Source organism: Engraulis encrasicolus, chromosome 11 (genome assembly GCF_034702125.1).
Source record: "Engraulis encrasicolus isolate BLACKSEA-1 chromosome 11, IST_EnEncr_1.0, whole genome shotgun sequence".
Lineage (NCBI taxonomy): Eukaryota > Metazoa > Chordata > Actinopteri > Clupeiformes > Engraulidae > Engraulis > Engraulis encrasicolus.
Genome location: NC_085867.1, coordinates 47,215,873 through 47,235,761, shown reverse-complemented (window position 1 = coordinate 47,235,761; position 19,889 = coordinate 47,215,873). Strand labels below are relative to the sequence as shown.

The following is a 19,889-nucleotide window of genomic DNA, read 5'->3' as shown; positions in this document are numbered from 1 at the left end:
GAAATTCCAGTACAATCAGCTCATGCTCATAAACTTGTCAGGGCCCAGGTGATTTAAAGGTCACTGGCTGAACTGTGTGTGTGTGTGTGTGTGCGTGCGTGCGTGCGTGCGTGCGTGTGTGCGTGCTACAGGGACGGCGGCCTGAAGCGTCAGAAGGTGAAAGGGGTGTTCAAGGAGGAGCAGCAGAAGCTGTACAGCAAAGTGCTGGTGGGCATGCAGGAGGAACGCGACGCACACTGCTGCCCCCACCACCACCAGGAGGGCGGCGCTCTGGAGCAGGAAGAGCAGCAGCAGCAGCTGCAGCCCTGCCTGTGCGGCGCTCAGACCGATCCTGAAGAAGAAGAAGAAGAAGAGGAGGAGGACCAGGCCAGCTCCAGTGACCAGAGTCCTGGGACAGAAGATCTCCCTGCACTGCCATGTAATCACGGAGGCTCTGGGGAAGACCACCACGACCACGACGACCTCGACCACCATTGCGATAGCGCGGAAACCATAGAGGCAGATCGGAAGACGAGTGATCACATTGACTCTACTACGCAGGGCAATCAGCCAGTCCAGCATGATCAAAGTGGCAGAGTTGATGATGATGATGGTGGTGATGGTGATGAAGATGAGCATAATGGACAGTCATGTGAGCAGAGTGTAACCATGGGAGATGGACACCACTCAGACAGCCAGGCAGGCCCCAGCCAATCAGAAGGGAAGACTTGCGACCACACCGGTTCAGACGAGGTAGTTTGTGACGATAAGACTGATAATAGCATTAATGATGACGATGGGCTCACGTGCCCTCTGACAGATGCTGAGAACGATGGCGGCTGCTCGCAGAGTAACGCAGAGACTGGCGTCGACGAGAACACTGGGTGCTCCTGAGAGGAGCCGGTTGGCATTTCTTTGCTGCCATCGTGCCAATCACTTTTAAGATGCCACCGCCGCACAGGTGCCTGCTAAATGTTTAGAGTTACGGAGGCATAAGGGGTATTGGGGGGGAGCCTTCCGCAAGCCTGGCCCAGAACAGAGGGCCATTTGGCTGGGCATAACTGTTATGGGACGTGTCCCTCCATAAGGCTGGAGGTCTGTGGAACTCTGGCTTTTCTTGCTGTCTTAAGTTCTCACGGGTCTCTTTGATTGGTTTTTGTTTTGTTTTATTTTGTTTGTTTTAGGTTTTATTTAGTTTTTTTTTTTTGCACACTTTGCACGTCAAAGACAGGGATAAGCGAATATGTTGGGGTTTTTTTTTTCAGAGGTTCTGTTACATTTCAGATAACGAATGTTGTTGTTTTTTGTTTTATTCTATTTTATGTGGTTTACAATTGTGAATAGTTGTTCTGAAGTTTACTGTTAAGGTGTAGGTAAAGGGGGAAAACATACAGAAAAGAGGGATATTCTCAGGAGAAGGTCAAAGTCAAGCAATTTAGAAAAAAGATGAGTTGATTTAAAGCGACTGTCCACCATTTCTGAAAATAAGCTTATTTTACACCTTCCCTTTGAGGAAAGTAATTGAGTTTTATACCGGTGATTGACCTCTCTCCTGTTCTTCCAGTCGTCCTTTCAGTCGAGTGATATTAGTTCTAGAGCTAGTTCCAAGTTAGCCATTATCATTGAATTGCACCCCATTCTTATCAATTATATATGCTAGCTTGCCGATAGAAATTTCGTTGTTAGCGAATAGCTGAAAGTAAAGGAAAAGGGCATAACTCAATTATTTAACTCCAAGGGAGATGTAAAACGAGCTTATTTTCCAAAAACGGTTGCTTGAAAAAAAGAAACACAAAGGGCGGTGAATGCTGAGAAACCAAGAAAGAGACGACAGCCATGACTGTGCCATTGAAACACAAGAGTTGGCCCCGCTGTGCATGCTATAGCTGCTGTAGTGTGCAGGGTTTGTGTTTTGGGTGTTTGTTTATTTTTAAATAAAAACACCACGTGTGCTCTTTTTAACTCTACATCTTCTCTGCCTCTATGTCTTCGTTAGGTGAAGTTCCTCTATGCCAGGGGTGGGGAACCTCTGTCTCGAGGATCGTTTGCGGCCCTTGAGGTCGTTTTATCCGGCCCCCAGTATGATTTTAATGTTATGCAGCTTCACATGAAATATGACATATTTTGTAAAGAATTATTAGAAATTAAATTTGCAATACAATTAAGTTATATTCAGGGTTCCTAGAAAAGGTGAGGACTGTTTTTAAGGTGGATGCCTACAATATAGGCCTAAAGTGTAGGGGGAAATCCTGGTTTGTGTTCATAATACGGCCCTCGGAGGACTTTTACAGCCCTCGGATGAATTTGAAGTGGCCCCTCGAATGAAAAAGGTTCCCCACCCCTGCTCTATGCTATAATTCTGGTCATCCGTCCAAGATTGATAGTATTCACAGGCTTGTCAGAGTTTGGTTGGATGCAAGAATAAAATCAGACTCGGGATTTTCTGAGTTTAATTCACTTCTTTAATTTGATTCAGGATCACCACTCCACTAAGCAACCTTCAATGAATGAATGAATGAATATATTTGACATCTTCAGTTCATATAAATAAAATAAATACATGATTGAGTTTCATTTAAAACGCACCACATACTTAAATTAAAAAAACAGAGAGTCAGGATAGCACAATAAAGCTCAAAGCTTATTTACATTGTGGTCCTTGGTGTTTAGTGGTGTTAATACTAAATCGAATACAAATCGATACAAATCGAATAAAAAGCCATGCACAATTTGGCAGCACTAGTGCTACACCATAACTACTGTATTGCATCAGTTAGAACTAGTGATGGTCATGTAACAGGGTGTAGTAGAACCATTAGGCTCGTTCGTGACGACGCAGTAAGATTTTTGCTAGGCAGTGGGCATGCGCACTTTGCCAGTTTGAGGCATTGTCTAACCACAATGCATCAAACTGGCAAAGTGTGCATGCCCACTGCCTCGCAAAAATCTTACTGCTTCGTCACGAACGAGCCTACTGACACTGAATAGAGGGGACGGCGTGTGTTCTATTCAGAAGTGAAGCAACGGCAGGGGGTGGGACTAAACCAGGAAACGGGGGGGAAGAGATCAGCATTTCCTATTCATCTCTATGGGAGACTTGAAACAATGCCTCTCCTTGCCAGTTCTTGCAGAGAGTCTACTCTACGTTGTGCTCGTGCAAACGGTAGTTTCCTGTCCATTTCAAACAAGCCAAATATTAGGGCTGACCCTTTATTTTATAGAGCTATTAAAATTGTTTAAAGGGACACTGTGTGAGATTTTTAGTTGTTTATTTCCAGTATTCATGCTGCCCATTCACTAATGTTACCTTTTTCATGAATACTTACCACCACCATCAAATTCTAAGTATTCATTATGACTGGAAAAATTGCACTTTTTATATGTGAAAAGGGGGATCTTCTCCATGGTCCGCCATTTTGAATTTCCAAAAATAGCCATTTTTAGCTGCAAAAAAGACTACTTGGACCATACTAGAAAATATTTGTTTATTACTTAGTAAACTTTCATGTAAAGATCAAATTTGGCAATATGCAGCCCAGTTTCAATGAGCAGCATAGTTGCAGTACCTTTTTTGACCATTTCCTGCACAGTGTCCCTTTAAATGACCAATGAGCATTGTTAGTTGATTGATGGCTAGAATTCTTTTAGAATTCTTTTTAATTGACAGTCAAGGAAGGAACAAATCAGGACATGTAGGGGGAAGAATCCTCACAGAACAGTCGTGGAAGTTTCAAAATTCCGTTGAATGGAATGCAATAGAAGCGCGCTGTCTGTCCTTGTATTCACGTCAGTGAGTAGAAGACCATCTGTATTCTATTTACTGCTGCGTTCATGGTGTTGCACCATAACAATGAGGCGTTTTGCAGAGCAGTGTACTGTGTGGAGCCGGATCCAAACCCCAACACCCCTCTCTTGCCCCTCATTGTGCACAAAAGCAGCACGAAAAACTCTTGATCTGGCTTTGTCGTCTGTATTTTTCCTCAAAGAAAGTAGTTTGTGTTGTCTACATGAGAACACCACTCTCTACTTGTGCTCTCTACGTGGCCACGGGAGCGAGCACACACAGTAAATTCTGCAGTGCTCATTTAACACTTAGAGAGTTGATTTGACATAATTTGGACTTAAATGAACACTCTAAGTGTTGAATTAACACCGCAACATTTACTGCACAGCATCTAATTACAGGGTTTCCACTGGTGCTTGAATTCCTTGAAAATGCTTGAATTTCAATGAAGTGTTTTCAAGGTTGTGGAAATGCTTGAATTTTTGGTGAAGTGCTTGAAAATGCTTGAAATTTGTGTCAAGTCAAACTCAGTAAGCCAAATAATTGAAATAAATTGTTCAGGGACATCAAAAATCTGAGGGAGTGAGATGTCAGATGGGATTTGCCATTCGCCACCCTAAAATTGATTAGAATGCAGGACCCCCACATCCCCTTCCCCTGACCCATTAAAGGTGCTGGAAAACTGAAAAATTGGTGCTTAAAGGTGCTTGAAAAGTGCTTGAATTTGTTCATGAATAAGGTGTGGGAACCCTGTAATTACCGTGCTCTACCCTCTCGGGGCGATATGTTAATACCATACGTATTATGAAAAGGTAATGCTGCACACTCTTCTCCATGTTTTAATTTTGAAGTGAAGTTTGAAGAAGGCAAGATGGCCGACACCGCGTCACTTCAAAATGAGAACATGGAGCAGAGTGCACACAGCATTTTCTTTAACATTTGTAATATGCACAAGAGGCCAGCACCTCAAGAAAGACTTAATTGGTGTGTGATACCTCTTTTTTTCTAAAATACCATAGGTATGACATGAATGCCTGCCTGTGGGGTTGGTCTGTGCGGTGTATGCCCGCGTACCCTATGCCCCAACCGTGCTCCCATCCAGTGGTGGGAGGCTTGGCAATCAGGCTAGACTTGTCCTCAATTCACCTCTCCCTCCCCAATTCACCTCTCTCTCTCTCTCTCTCTCTCTCTCTCTCTCTCTCTCTCTCTCTCTCTCCCTCTCTCCCTCTCTCTCCCTTTTTTATTTCCATCCTTTCACTTCCACTCTCCTTTTCACACAGATGGACCATCAATCTCGTCTTTCTCTCCGTTCATCCTCCCTCTCCTTTTGTATGCTTCTGTAGCCCACTACCGATAGTTCCCCCACTAATCATGTATCTTCCAACTGTTAACGAGGGAGGAAGAGAGAGAGAGAGAGAGAGAGAGAGAGTGGGCGTAGTCGTGACAATAAAAGCACTGCTATTACTGCTGCTACTGCCATTAGTGAATGAAACGATAACGATGCCCTATACCTGTCTGTCTCCTCTCTGCTGTCCTCGTCTCACCTCTCTCTCACCTCGTCTGCTACCCATTTACTGCTCACCTCAAATGAGTTCGCAGTCTGTGTGTGTGTATGCGTGTCTGTGTGTGTGCGCGCGCGTCGGTGTGTGCGTGTCTGTGTGTGTGTGTGCGTGCGCGTCTGTGTGTGCGTATGCGTGTGTGTGTGTGTGCGCGCGCGCATCTGTGTGTGTGTGTTTGTGTGTGTGTGCGCGTGCGTCTGTGTCTGTCTGTGCGTGTGTGCGTGTGTGTGTGTGTGTGTGTGTGCGGTTTACACATGTGCTGTGAGGTGTGGAGGGGCCCGGATGCCTAGCTTCAGAAATCTGCGGGTGGAGAATAGGGGCCCCCATGCTTGTGATCTGATTAGGCCCACAGGAAGACTGCCGTCCTCAAATGCACAGGTCTCACGAGGGTGAGTGAGTGCGTGCGTGCGTTCGTTCGTTCGTTGGTGCATCTATAGCCCCCCAGTTGCCATTGGTTTTGCCTAGAGTCAAATCTATACGGGATGAAGTGGCATTTAGTCATTATGCTGCAAAATGCTGGAACCAGCTTCCTGTCCATATTAGAACTGCCCCAACAGTATCTTGTTTTTTAAAAAAAATTAAAAAAAGCTTTATTCTCATCTGCCTTTTGGTGATAGTTAATTATCTACTATTTCTATAACACAATGTAGTTTTTTCTTCGCTTTTCTCTTTCTCTGATCTTTAGTGCATTGAATGACAGGTATGTATGATAATGTGAATATGTACCGTAAGTAATTTTGATGGATTGATTGATTGGGGGGCATTCGTTTATTTTGTTTGTTTTAATACCAAAGACAAGGGAGCATTGGGAGGCTTACTGTAGAATAAGGTCCAGGGGGCATTTATTCAAAAATGGTTGAGAACTACTGGACTTCTGTGCGTGTGCATGCGCGTGCGTGCGCGCGCGTGTGTGTGAATGTGCGCAAAAGTGAAAGAATGATCGTATCATTTCTCTCAGGCTGCACCCACTCCCTTTAGAGACAGGCTCGGTAGATTAGACAAGGCTTTTCCTGGCATGGCTGTGTACACACACGCTGTGTTGCAGCTCATTTATGCGCTAAAGAAAGACTCCTAAGCACCCTCACCAGGGTGGGGCCTTGTATTTTATCTCAAATGATTAGCTGTAGCAACATGAATTATATCAGTGCCAACAACCTGGCTCCCACCTCCAGTGTTTTAAGGTCGCTGATCCTTGCCCTACATGTGTGACCCTGCCTACTATGAGAACCAACAGCTTCGTTCATTTTTTTTGGTGAATCTCAACCTCATGCATTGAAGCAAATCACCCCGGAAGAAAAATAAAAGCATTTTGGCATCTTCAATGAAGAGATAACAGTGACACGAGTCATCCAAATTATTTTTCCCCCACATAATTTCCGTCATCAAACCAACACATCTTCTTAACAATACGCGTCTGTGAAAGGCTGTAATTTGTTCCCAATAATTGCGTATAATGGGCCCATGTGTACAAACTTGTAAAGAAAGTCTCTGGAGTGGGTGTTCTTCTTGGATACCATTGCAAGAATGGACAGGAATGGGGGATCATTGCTGGTGAATGCTGTGTGTGTGTGTGAGAGAGAGAGAGAAAGGAAGGTGCACACTGACCTGCGTCTGTGTCTGTTTCTGTGTCTGTCTGTGTCTGTACGTACGTGTGAAAGGAAGGTCCTTGGGGTGGATTGGTGTGTGGGTGAACGAGCGAGAGAGAGAGAGAGAGAGAGAGAAAAGGTGTTTGAGCATTTGACAGGACTATTTGCTTTCCCTCTTGGCTTATCACTCCCTTCCCCTGTTGGAGAGTTGCAAACACATCCAGACATGAAACACCAGCATGCATACATCCATCATAGCGCTGTGGCCGCATGAAACAGGCAGGGTTGACGCCAAGCATGGAAAGGTTAGAGTTCCCCCTGGGCCTGGCTCTTAAAGGGGTATGCCTCTATTTTGGGGCTTAATACAGTTAAAATCGTTGGCCAGGGTTTATAAAGGTGGTAAAGTGTTATCTTTCATGTAAGCCGTTAACTTGCTTTAACACCAGTTAAAAGAGGGAGCATGTCGCTAAGCTAGTGAAAGTCAATGCATCCGTGTATATGCTACATGCTACAGTGATCCATTGACTTTCACTTAAAGCAAGACAATGCTTAACATGAAAAATAAACAATTTACCACCTTTATAAACCCTGGCCAACAATTTTAACTGTATTAAGCCCCAAAATAGTGGCATACCCCTTTAACAGTGGAATCTTTTGAATGTACAATGCAGCAAAGAAAGGAACTCGCACACTAGTAGTAACCGATGCAATTATTTTTTTTATTGCTTTACATTGATTTTTAGAAAAGTTATAAAAGTACTACACTGTAAGAAATTATATCAATCATAAGCCATGACAACTTATATAGTTAATTCATTTTGCTGTAAATCTGTAAAAAATGTGCATGGTTTAACTTGAAATGAACTTGAAGAAGTTCGCCTGCGTCAGATTTCCACTTTAAATTAAATCTTTATTATAAGTTGTGTGAAGCTTTGAATTGAACATTTGTGAACAACACAAAGCTTCAATTCAAAGCTTCACACAACTTACAATAAGGATTTAAAGTAAATTTTGATTCTGGCCCTACTGCGGCACTGACTAGAGCACTCGTCTGCTATGCGGCTGACCTGGGTTCGATTCCGGCCCAGGTCCTATGCCGATGCCTCCCCGTCTCTTTCTCTCCCTTTTCTCTCTTTCCTGTCTCTCTCTTGACTATCCTCACTAATAAAGTCTAAAAATAATAACTTTGAATTCTGAGACAGCTGGTATTTTTTATAGTCTACCCACACGTGCAGAATGTGTTTGGTCACCAGACCATCCTTAGTGCAAATAGTAGCCTTGCAGAATTCTTTTATTTTAAAATCCTTTTATTCCTTTTATTTCCCAATATGTGCTGCTCCAAAATGTATATGTGGACATATGAATAGAAAGCAAGAAGACAAATTGTCTGTATTGTAATCCATCCACAAAGTCAAAAGACGCTCAAGCCCTTTGGCTGGATCCTCGTCTGAAAGTGCACACCATAGAGGTAGAAAATAACACAGCAATTTGGGACAGCACTGGGAAATGGCAGATGGAGCTTCCCAACTTCCGTAGGTAGTGTAGGTTCCTTCAGGCAATGCAAGTCAATGGAGAACACGCCCACCCCTGTCAAAAAATGACTAAAACTGTTTGAATATGAAGTAACACATTAATCAAAGACCAGATTTGAAATGTCAGGCTAAATATCTACTTAAATCATATGAGTCGATAAAATACATTTAAAAATCAAATATCTTTTATGAACATAGTTAGCAACACACTTCAACTATTGTCCTTGTATAGTGTGTTGATGGACATTTTCACATGATTAAGCCATTTTTGACAGAGGTGAGCCTTGTTCTCCGTTAATTTCCATTTCTCTGATCTACCTACAGATAATGGCCGCTACAGATTGCCGTAAAAGGGGGGGCGGGATCACCTCTAGTGTTATTTTCTACCGCTGTGGTGCACACCCTCAATTACGCTCTAGTGCCCTCTGACAAAGACACGCAGATGCAGCTTCGTGTTCACTACCAAGCCCCTCATGTCAGCCTCCACACTGGGACTCAGATGCTTTGGTTTCAGTTTCACTGTGGATGAGTGCGTTCCAATATGCGACCTTGCATCCTCCACTTGTGCTTGTGGCCTCGTACCAGGAAGTAATATGTCGTGATGGCATCACTTACAACCGCGTTGTATTTCAATATCTCGCAAAAGCTCAATTGTAAAGTCATTTGCTCATTTTCAAACAGGATGGTAAATGAAGAATAGTCTCCCAAAAATTGTTTTGGTAAGGCTGACAGCGGGAACACTAAACTGTTTTCTCCACAGAGGCAGGGCAACAGCAAAACGTGAGGCCACAAGCCCAAGTGGAGGATGCAAGGTTGCATATTGGAATGCACCCTGTATCTTTACAGCGTTTATACCAGGCCTCACCATTTACCTCAGTTATAGCCATGGATTGGCTGTTGTAGGCACTTGTCTTTCAGGTCCACCCAATCAGATTAGACGTACAGTATTTTCAAGTTGAATCGATTGTCCAGAGTCATTGTCCATTACAGTATGGTGCAGGGCAGGCCTATTCCTAAGTTCCACTGTCCCACACGAAGGCATTCACTTCCACGTCCAACCAAACCCTGCATCATACATCTTTGCAGTGTGAGAAGTGTGTAGTAAACGCCTTTTCCATTTGCAGCACTGACATCTCACCTGGGGGGCTGTGGTGGCTCTGACCGTGACGCCTGAGTAACCTTTGAACCCGGTCGTCGTCCCTGTTGGGGTCAAGCGGTTTGTTGTCGTCTTCCCCGTCCGGCAGAGGCCTGACCTGGGCAGCAGCAGGTGTGACCCGTGCTCTGGCCGTTCTGCCCTCCGGGTCTGATCCTGGTGCTGCTGATGTCCTCCTCCATTTGGTCCTGCGGTTCTGAAACCACACCTGCACATATACGTACAGTAGAGATCCCATGTCAGGATTGGCGGGTACTTCATAACTAAGATTAAGAGTATGCACATCCCACCTCACTGAGGCCAGGTACAGGACAAAGGCGTATCTGATATTGGAAAAGAGTAGAAGTCTGCACACTATAGCGCCGCTTTGAAGGTTCGACCCAACAGGGTCTTCATCAGGCATGTGCTGTTGGGTGGAAGCGTTGTATGACCTGCATAAAACCTTCAAAGCGGCGCTACACTGAGAGGATTGGCGGCTACACCACTGTGTTTTCTTTTTTGGTGTTGCAAGCTGTCAAGTGTGTTAAAAGCTGTCTAGTTACTCGCAACAGCTGATGACGTCTCCATGTCTACATTACCTTACATTGCATTGCATTTGCCAGACGCTTTTAATAACAAAATCGACAATATAAAAGTTATTATTATTTATTATCATTATTTTGTCATTACATTACGATTTGTTCTGAGCAATCACTGTGGGTTCTGACATCTTGGGTCACCAGTTAGGCCTATTGAGAAGCCTAGCTTGCCAACATGATCTCCAAAAATTCTGTGCTCCTGGACACGGATGTTAAGGACATGAAATCCGTGTCCAGTAGCACGAATTTGGCCAAAATTCCGTGCTCCTGGACACAGAATTATTTTCCGTGATGGACACACAGAACTGCTCTCCATACTCCCACAGTTCTACAGTGAGTCCAATATGTATTTGATCCCTTGCTGATTTTGCCGGTTTGCCCACTAATAAAGACATGATCAGTCTATAAATTTATGATAATATATATTCAAACATGGAGAGACAGAATATCAAAAATAAATTCCGGAAAATAACTTAAAATAATATATTTTGATTTATTTCTATTTAATTTAGGCAAATAAGTATTTGACCCCTCTAGCTAAAGAAGATAAAGTGCTTTGTGGCAAAGCCCTAGTTGTCTAGCACTGAGGTCCGATGCTTCTTTTAGTTGATGACAATGTTTGTGCATAAAGTAGAAAATATTTTTGCCCATTTTTCTTTGCATATTATCTCTAAAACATTAACAGTTTGTGGTCTGTATCTTGGCAAATGGGAGGTTCAGTTCTTTCCATAGAATTACTATAGGGTTAATATTTGCAGACTGTAGGCCACTCCACGACTTTAATATGCTTCTTATTGAGCCACTCCTTCGTTGCTTTGACTGTATGTTGTGTATTATTGTCATGTTGGGAGATCCAAAAATGGCCCACCCTTCAGTGTAGTGGTGGAGGGAAGGACGTTTGCACTCAGGATTGCACATTACACCTCTCCCTCCATCCATTCATTGACGATGTGAAGTTGCCCTGTGCCTTGGCCAGACAAACACCCTCAAACCATAATGATACCACTTTCATGCATGATGGTGAGGAGGGTGTTCTTGTGATCATACTGTAGACAGCAGTACTCTTTCTCAAAACACATTGAATTGTGTTAATGCCAAACAGCTTGATTTTGGTTTCATCTGACTACAGCACCTCCTTATCATATCCTAAACCAGTCTGATGTCCGTTGGCGAACCTCAGGTGGGACTGCACAGGTTCCTTCTGAAGTAGAGGTACCATGTGTGCACTACAGGATTTTAAACCTCTGTGGCATTAAGTGCTACCAGTAGTTTTCTCAGTGATTTTGGTCCCAGTAGCTTTGATATCATTGCCTAGTTCATCCCGTACAGGTCTAGGGTGCTTTCTTTCTGTTCTCATGATTATCAAATCCCTACAAAAGGTCAAATCGTGTATAGAGCCCCAGACAGGCTGATGGATAGTCATTTTGTATTCCTCACATTTTGGAAGAAATGCATCAACAACTGAGTCATTAATACCCAGTCTCTTTCTTGTGGCTTTGCAGCCCATTTAATCTTTGTTCAAGTCTAAAATCTTGTCCCTGATATAATTTGACCACTCTTTGGTCTTTCCCATGCTGGTGAGGTTGGAGTGTGATAGATTCACTCATACTATGGACTGATTCTGCTGATTCAATGTGTCTTTTATGCATGTTAGTATGTACAGGTGTCTTTAATTCAGATGACAAGTTGATCGGAAGTGCCCATCTGGTCTGTGGGCCCGGAACTGTAATCAGTTGGCAGGGGATCAAATACTTATTTTGCTCGATGATATGGAAATAAATTAATATATATTCTCTTAAGTTAATTTCTGGATTTTCTTTTTGATATTCTGTCTCTTCATATCATAACATTTATTGACTGATCATGTCTTTGTTAGTAGGCAAACCAACAAAATCAGCAAGGGATCAAATACATATTGGACTCACTGTATGTTTCCACAGTCTTGTGTTTTCTCAGGATTTTTCTAATTTCAAATATTTTTTCTCAAAAAAACATTTCTTACTGACAAGTTAGGGTTAGGGATTGTTTTGGTCCGGACACAGCTAGTATTCTTGCATTCATTATAGGAATTTGATAGCCTATCAACCAACTGGAAAAGGTATTTCTCAAAAATATGTCTTTAATGACAGGTTAGGGAATGTTTTGGTCACTGCACAACTTAAATTGCTATAGCATTATTTTGTTTAGGATTAGCATTTGGTATGTATTTTCTAATGACAAAGTTAACACAGTGCTGTGGGAATATAGAAAGCAGTTCCGTGTGCCCATCACGGAAAACAATTCTGTGTCTAGGAGCACGGAATCCGTGCTCCTGGACACGGATTTCGTGTCCTTAACATCCATGTCCAGGAGCACGGAATTTTTGGAGATCAGGCTGAGCTTGCACATAGCTTGCCACACTGGTAATCAACTCATGCCATGCCCAGAGGTGAAAGCAGAAGTAACAAACAAAACCTGCCATAGTTTCCTTCCGATGCAAGTACGTAACTTCACTCAGTAACTGGTCTACAGTCACTATAGACTCTGCGCTGGTTGGATCAAAATGACACTTTCTTTTCTCGTTTTTTTCTTCAGTAACAACATGTAGCCACCTCATTATGCACAATGGAATGACTGCTGTAACTGCTGTGTAACACCATGTGCAGAGGTGGAAAGAGTACAGAAAATCTGTACACAAGTAAAAGTATCTTTACTTTGCCTAAATCCTACTCAAGTAAAAGTAAAAGTACCTATCTAAAAATCTACTCAAGTAAAAGTAAAAAGTACTTCACTTAAAATGTAATTTGAGTAAAAGTACTTAGTTACTTTTAATTAGCTCTCCTCTCGATATTTTTTTTTTTCACTTGAATATCGTCCTCATATCCTCTATATCTTGCTTGGCACAAGCCATCATCCAATACATTGATCCAAGATAGTAAAATAGCGGAAATGCTGTGTGCCATCCTGCATAACCTTTCATTTCCGGCAGATTGTGGCATTATTTTGAATGTCATTTTGTCTATTTTTTTACTCAGTACTCAGGCCAGGTTCCAGTGTAACGAGAGTAAAGTACTTGGGTCAAAATGTCCTTAAGTACAAGTAAAAGTATTAATTTTAAAAACTACTTAAAAAGTACAAAGTACTCATAAAAGCTACTCAAGTACAATACTTGAGTAAATGTAATTAGTTACTTTCCACCCCTGCACATGTGCTAGTGACAACACTTACAGTGCACCATAGATGTTCTTCTACTTTTACTTTGGGTACCTCTGCAAATCACGACTACGTGGCTCACCACATCATTCAAAAAGTATTGCATAGACAATAATTCATTGCACTCACCTTCTTTGGTCATTGATACAACTGTTATTCTAAGAGCACTGATAGGAATTAACACAGAAAATGCTGACCAAGCAAGCATGTATTTTCATGTATGCTATGTTCAACATTTAATGATTTTTTTAATACAGTAGGGTGGTAGAGTTTTACAGAAACCATAATCTTTTTTCACCACATGTACACACAGAGAAGCCAATCTCACCTTCACCTGTGATTCGGCCATCCCCAAGGATCGGGCCAGCTGCTTTTTCTCCGTTGACGACAGGTATTTGTTCTGTTCAAAGGATTTTTCCAGGACGAAGATCTGGTATCCGCTGAAGGTAGGCCTGCTGTGCTTCTTTTTGTGGAGTTTTGATGCTCCTAAAAATAAAACAATAAATCAGTAAATATGCCTTCATTTATGAGGGTAAGTGCATGGTTAATTCTAGTGAAATGGCATTAAAGTCTTGGCTTGTATGTTTTCTCCTCATGAAAACCATGAATGACCACGAAGATCTTATCAATTAAGCCTTGTGTTGAATTTTAAGTTAGCATTAATGGAGAACGATTAGTGAAGTGAACTAGGCATGATGGGAGACTGGCTCTTTGTGTATGTATTACAGTAGTTGCATTAAACTTGTGTAAAATGACATGTATGAATCCTACTAATTTGTAGACTTCAGTGGGTAAAATTGTTATAAATGTTGTTGCTGAGGAATGAGGCATGCACTTCCCTGTTGCTGTGTCTTTGCTGTGCATCTTCCATTCTCAACCTTAGGTCCATTAAACTTATGTAAAGTGACATATGAAGCCAACTAATTTGTAGACTTCAGTGGGTACAATTTTTAATAATGTTATTCATTTTCTTATGTTGTAGTAGCCAAGTGAAGAGGCATACACTTGCCTGTTGCTGTGCGTATTTGCTGTGCCTCTTCCATTCTCAACCCAGGGTCTTCTTCACGTCCACCCATCCCCTGGGTCCTAAGCAGGAGCCCCTCCTTCAGGGCAGCAGACAGTCCAAGTCCAGGGCCCCCCACCTGTTGGCACGAGGCACCAGTAGTGTCACCACCACCACCGTTGGCATCCAAACCTGACGACGTGGTGGCGCAGAGTCCGGCCAGCAGCTGAGCGTGACGAGGCCCGGGGTGGTGGAGGAGGAGGAAGGGGGCACTACTGGTGGTGGTGGTGGGTCCGCCATTAGGCCAGTGGGCATCTCCTTGTGGTGGTCTGTTGGCCCTGTTCAGGCTGCTGTGAGAGGCTAAGGGGCATGATGGGGAGGACTGGTAGTGGTGCCTTTGAGGGAAGCTGCCTCCATGCATAGCCCCATGGAGAAACGATGGAGCAGAGTCAGGGTGATCCATCAACAGTGGGCAGTGAAGTGTCTTGTAAACCTGTATCGATATCGTTATCCCACACAAATGCTAGTCACACAACCCCCATAGGGCCGCCCCAGATGGTAGTGTCTCTCCGGCTACTCCTACAGTGTGTGAATGCTCTGTCAATCCTCACTAAACTCTCCTAAAGTCTCACCTGAGTTCCTGTGCCCACTTCATTCAGCAGACAGCATTGCATGCCCTCTGAGATGTTTGGTCAAGCAACGGATCGGATCTTCTCCCGATAAAAAGGTTTTCCTCCTTAGGTGGGGATGGATAGTCTATGGATCTTGGGGGTCCGGAGTCCTGCTGTAGGCATATCTGTAGAGAGGTGAGGGAGAGAGGGGAACAGCAGGCTGGCAGGCTAGGCGGCCAGGCTGGAGGCAAAGGTATTGTTGTGCTCTAGATGTTTAGAAAAATAAGTAGGTGCGTGGACCCAAAAAGTACAGTTCAACGTAGGAGCAGTTTCGCACACTAAATAAGACACTAAGGTCAAGCACAAGGAGTTTTTTTTTATTTTAGGTGGCAAGGCTGGACAAGAGCGACCTTAATCCAGCCTCAGTGGCTCCAGAATGACTGGACAAAAGAGCCCGGCCCTGCCCCGCCCACACACACCTTGTGCTGTGTTGTATTTTTATCACCCATTCTCTATAGATAACAAGGCCATGTCTGGCCCACGGTCGGACCAGAAGAGGGCTGCGACGGGTCCAGGGGGAAAAAAAAGGTGGTGCTCACTCAATGAATCGCCATTATTGAAAGAGGTGGTTGGTCAATAGGCCATCTCGTTTTCTGAAAGGGCCGGCACGCAGACAGACAGACGTCATGTTACGTTGCCTTAGCTGGATGCAAGCCCAGTGGTAGAGAGGGAGGGAAGTGTTTCACCATCATAGCTGCTTGTGTTTTCCCCCCATCTTATTTCCTGTTGTGTTTCAGTCTTGATATTGACATATCGTTACATTGTGTACAGTTACAAGTTTCAACCACCGATTTTGTGGTATGTTCTCTTGATTCCAACGTGCATTATAGTCCTTGCCAGATTCATAGGGAAACACCTTGGAAATTGCAAGGTAAGCACATAGAAAATAAGAGGCTCCTAATGACAATAAAGGCATTCTACCCTATTGTATTGTATTGTATTGTATTGTATTGTGTTGTATTGCATTGTATTCTATTCTATTCTATTCTATTCTATTCTATTCTATTCTATTCTATTCTATTCTATTCTACTCTACTCTACTCTACTCTACTCTAATACAGTAGTTACTTTTTTGTGTTCACAGCCAATTTTGACAAGTTTTAAACTGAGAATTTTTAAAATTCATCTTATATTCCTTTTTGAAATGATGAGGAATCCTGCATTGAATTGCTAGGGATGATTAATGCATATCATCTCGAGAGACAAGAGGACATTGAGAGCATGGAATATTGGAATGGAATATAACAGGATCCACCTCAGACTTCTGGGAAAAAAAATGAAAAAATAAACGGAAATGGACTGATACCTTCTGACACGCTTTTGAGATCAGATTAAACTGCATTGCATTGCAATACAATCCCTTGCACTATGGGGCAGGATTGAATGGGAGTCAGTTGGGGTATGAAGTGGTTCATTCATTCAGTTGAAGAGGAAAAATATAATTCTGAATGTAATCTTGGACTTCAAAACATGATTAGATTTTTGAGTGTATGTGTGCGCCTGTGGCTGCGAATCAGAGAGGTGGGGGGGGGTAGGGTATGCCCTTGTTGTAAAAGAGAGTAGTAGTAGTACTTACCATGATGTCACACACCATGATGTCACACACCTGCGCACATGCACACATGCACACATGCACATCACCTCTCTCTCTCTCTCTCTCTCTCTCTCTCTCTCTCTCTCTCTCTCTCTCTCTCTCTCTCTCTCTCTCTCTCTCTCTCTCTCTCTCTCTCTCACACACACACACACACACACACACACACACACACACACACACACACACACACACACACACACACACACACACACACACACACACACACACACACACACACACACACACACACACACACACACACAGAGAGAGAGAGAGAGAGAGAGAGAGAGAGAGCAAAAAAAAGACTGCCCACTTCACACACAGACACTGCATAGTTATTGTGCAGTAGTGGTGAATCTGAGATGACCTTGCAATGTCTCGTGGTGCCTATTATTGTTGTGGAAGACGCTAAGGGGCTCTGACTGTGGGTCTGTTCTACAGTACTCCACTGAGATGCAGCTGTGAAAGGGAATTGGTATGTGATGGAAATGTGATAGACGTGTGTCTATGCACATCTTTAGGGCAATTCCTATTTGGGGTTATGATGCTGCATTGTCTCAATTTCCCAGCCTCAGATTGGTGGTGTGGTGCCAAAATAGCTAAACCGTTTCCTTCATCAATTATCCATTATACTTTTAAACGGATATCTACTTTCTTCCTTTATACTTGATGAACAATATTTTACTTTACCAGTAGGTGGCAGTGTAGTTCACAGTATATTCATTGAGCTTTGAGCTCAACATGTACTGTAAATCCACTTGTGTGTGTCCACCACTTTAGTGCACTTTATTCTTTTAGTTCAGTGGTGTTCACCAGAGGCAATCCTGTGTACCAAATAGTGGGATGGGAGCCTAAAGCCATCGCCTTGACCATTAGGCTATGGCTGTCCCTGTCAAGAACTGAATACATGAAGGTTTTTACGTAACAGCCCTTAGCAGGGGTTTGGCTGCCCTGCATGTGTTGGCTTCTAACAACTGCATGTAATGAGCAGAGATCAAAAGATGACTAGCACTTAATACACAAAGCTAAAGACGAATGATGAATGAAGCATGTGGTGCTGTATAACAAACCTAGTGCCTGATGGGTCTATCAGTAATTCCGGGCAGGGCTGGACTGGTCATTTGGCATAGCGGGCACGTCTTGGTAGGCCCTGCACCCTCTTGGGCCTCTATTTTCAGAAATGTCATTTTTTCTACATTTCTGAAAATATGGGTCCACGGAGGTGAGGGGCCCACTGGTGAGTCAGTTCTGCACCGCTAATTATGAGGGTGCCCGGGCCCTATTTCTCCCCCAGACAAGCCCTGTTCCCGGGGATTTGTTTTGAAGTAAGGCTGAACATGGGAGCAAAAAAAGCCCCCCTCAAGAGTATGGGAGCAAAAAAAGCCCCCCTCAAGAGTATGGGCTAGTTTCTATGAAAATACAAAAATCCCAACAGCAGGAAATGGCAGATCACGAGTCCAGGCGTGCTTTGAGGTCTTCTGAGGCAGGGGAGGGATGACAGAAGGGGGTACAAGCCAAGAGGCGAAGAGAAATTTGACAAGATATCGTCTTGCCTGTGGATATGCTCCAGGCGTTCCCTCTGATGTGTGAACACGGGGAACCTTGGGAACCATGGGAAATGCATGTAGACCTACCTAATTTAAATGCATACCTATGAAAAGATTATACATTTTTCCTTGATGTTATAGGACTGTGGTGCTGCACCACTTTGTGCACAGTTGTGCTCAAATATATTCAACCCCCAATGCTGTGAAGGTTTTTAAAGGGAATTCAGAAGTATTTGTTCATAATCTAAATCTTGCAAGGGCATGAAAATTATCTAAATGTCACTAAAATTACCACAAGAAAACCCCAAAATTATTATTATTATTATTATTATTAGTAGTAGTAGTAGTAGTAGTAGTAGTAGTAGTAGTAGTAGTAGTAGTAGTAGTAGTAGTAGTAGTAGTAGTAGTAGTAGTAGTAGTAGTAGTAGTAATTATTTTGAATATAGCCGAACTGTATATATGTCCTTAAACACTTAGGGGTTTCTTTTCAACAGTTAGACATAATGAACTTAATAAATATGTATATATGTCCGCTTCAGGTGGGTAGCAGTGTGGTGTTGTTTTAACAGTATGTTAACAGTAGGGGGAGTCATTTCACCATTTTGCTGGTGGACTACCTCCAATCAGTAACTAGGGGATCAACCGAGATCACTAGCAAATGTGACTGATGGGGAAAATAACCCCATCAAATTAACATCGCGATTTGATTAAATGACATTCAACTTCATTGTTATCATTCAGTATAAACACAGGGCAATGAAATGCAGTTTGAAATGCTATTATATTAATGAAAGTAACAGATTGGCCATTACTATTTTGCCAACCCCAAGTCTATAAGTGTAAAAGCATCAAATTACATTACTTTACATTGCATTACCGTACATTACGTTATATTACATAGACTCAACATACTGTAAACATGACCATTTCTCTAAACAGTATTCCATGCATGCATAGATGAATTCAATCAAATTACGTAAGGCACTGGTCTGCCAGATTATCTGTCAAAGACACTTTGGATAAAGGCGTCTGCTAAATGAAATGTAATTCATGTGGGTGTAGATCCGTGTGAAAGGAAGATATTCATTATCCATCTATCTCATTACAGCATACCGTATAACACAATAATCAGGTCCATCCCATGGTGGCGTTCTTGCCAGTCAGAGAGGGGCTGATTGGATTTCAGCTGCAAATACACAAGTTCAGTACAGCACCGGAGCTACCCATTGTGTGTGTGTGTGTGTGTGTGTGTGTGTGTGTGTGTGTGGGGGGGGGGGGGGGTCCTAGGCGAGATATAGACATGGGGCCCTCTTGAACTATTTCTGCTGGTATTAACCATGGTAGAGGTGATTGTTGTGGGCCCCTACAAACCCTTGACAGTTGCCTAATCTGCCTGGTACTGGGCTGCGGTTGAAAAACGCCCCGGGCATCTTTGGCATATAGAGTAGAGTAGAGTAAATGTGTTGATCCCCAGGGGTAAATTCAGGTGTCCAGTAGCTTACGTAAATAGGCCTACATAAATACACAAAATGCTCACATTGACATTTCAAGACACATATAACACAGGAATAATCAGGGAGGGGAATATAAAAATTGAGCTAAAAATAAAGAGCAGCCCCCCCACCCCCTCCTTTGAAGGGGAAAAAACAAAAACATCAACAAAAACAACAGTATCGGCCCCTGATGACGGAGGGCCCGGCCCACCAAGACA

The 19,889-nt window shown here is 43.0% G+C and overlaps 2 protein-coding genes across 4 annotated transcripts in view; one reads left to right on the top strand and one right to left on the bottom strand.

Moving 5' to 3' along the window:
- Positions 1-1,946, top strand: part of LOC134458460 (glycerol-3-phosphate acyltransferase 4-like) — a 34,336-nt gene extending 32,390 nt beyond the window's left edge. For both annotated transcript variants that reach the window (XM_063210792.1, XM_063210790.1), the window contains exon 13: positions 132-1,946. In XM_063210792.1, the coding sequence (XP_063066862.1) occupies positions 132-873 (742 nt within the window). In that variant the 3' untranslated portion in view covers positions 874-1,946. The remainder of the gene's footprint in view (positions 1-131) is intronic.
- Positions 1,947-7,868: 5,922 nt separating this feature from the next.
- On the bottom strand, positions 7,869-14,947 carry LOC134459051 (homeobox protein Nkx-6.3-like). Of its 2 annotated transcripts, none has more exons than XM_063211390.1 (3): positions 14,373-14,947; positions 13,692-13,849; positions 7,869-9,801 (listed from the first exon to the last, which is right to left on the bottom strand). In XM_063211390.1, exons 1-3 carry the CDS (start codon positions 14,827-14,829, stop codon positions 9,511-9,513), a joined length of 906 nt encoding a protein of 301 aa, XP_063067460.1. In that variant the 5' UTR covers positions 14,830-14,947; the 3' UTR covers positions 7,869-9,510. The 2 variants fall into 2 exon arrangements, with proteins under 2 accessions (XP_063067460.1, XP_063067461.1); XM_063211391.1 differs by having other exon boundaries at positions 13,698-13,849.
- Positions 14,948-19,889: the final 4,942 nt, after the last annotated feature.

Coding starts and splice junctions, on each gene's coding strand:
- LOC134459051 (XM_063211390.1), bottom strand. CDS start 14,829: ATGGATCACCCTGACTCTGCTCCATCGTTTCTCCATGGGGCTATGCAT. Junction 13,850..14,372: donor GCAAATACGCACAGCAACAG/GCAAGTGTATGC, acceptor TTTTATTTTTAG/GAGCATCAAAACTCCACAAA. Junction 9,802..13,691: donor TGGCCGAATCACAGGTGAAG/GTGAGATTGGCT, acceptor GTATATGTGCAG/GTGTGGTTTCAGAACCGCAG.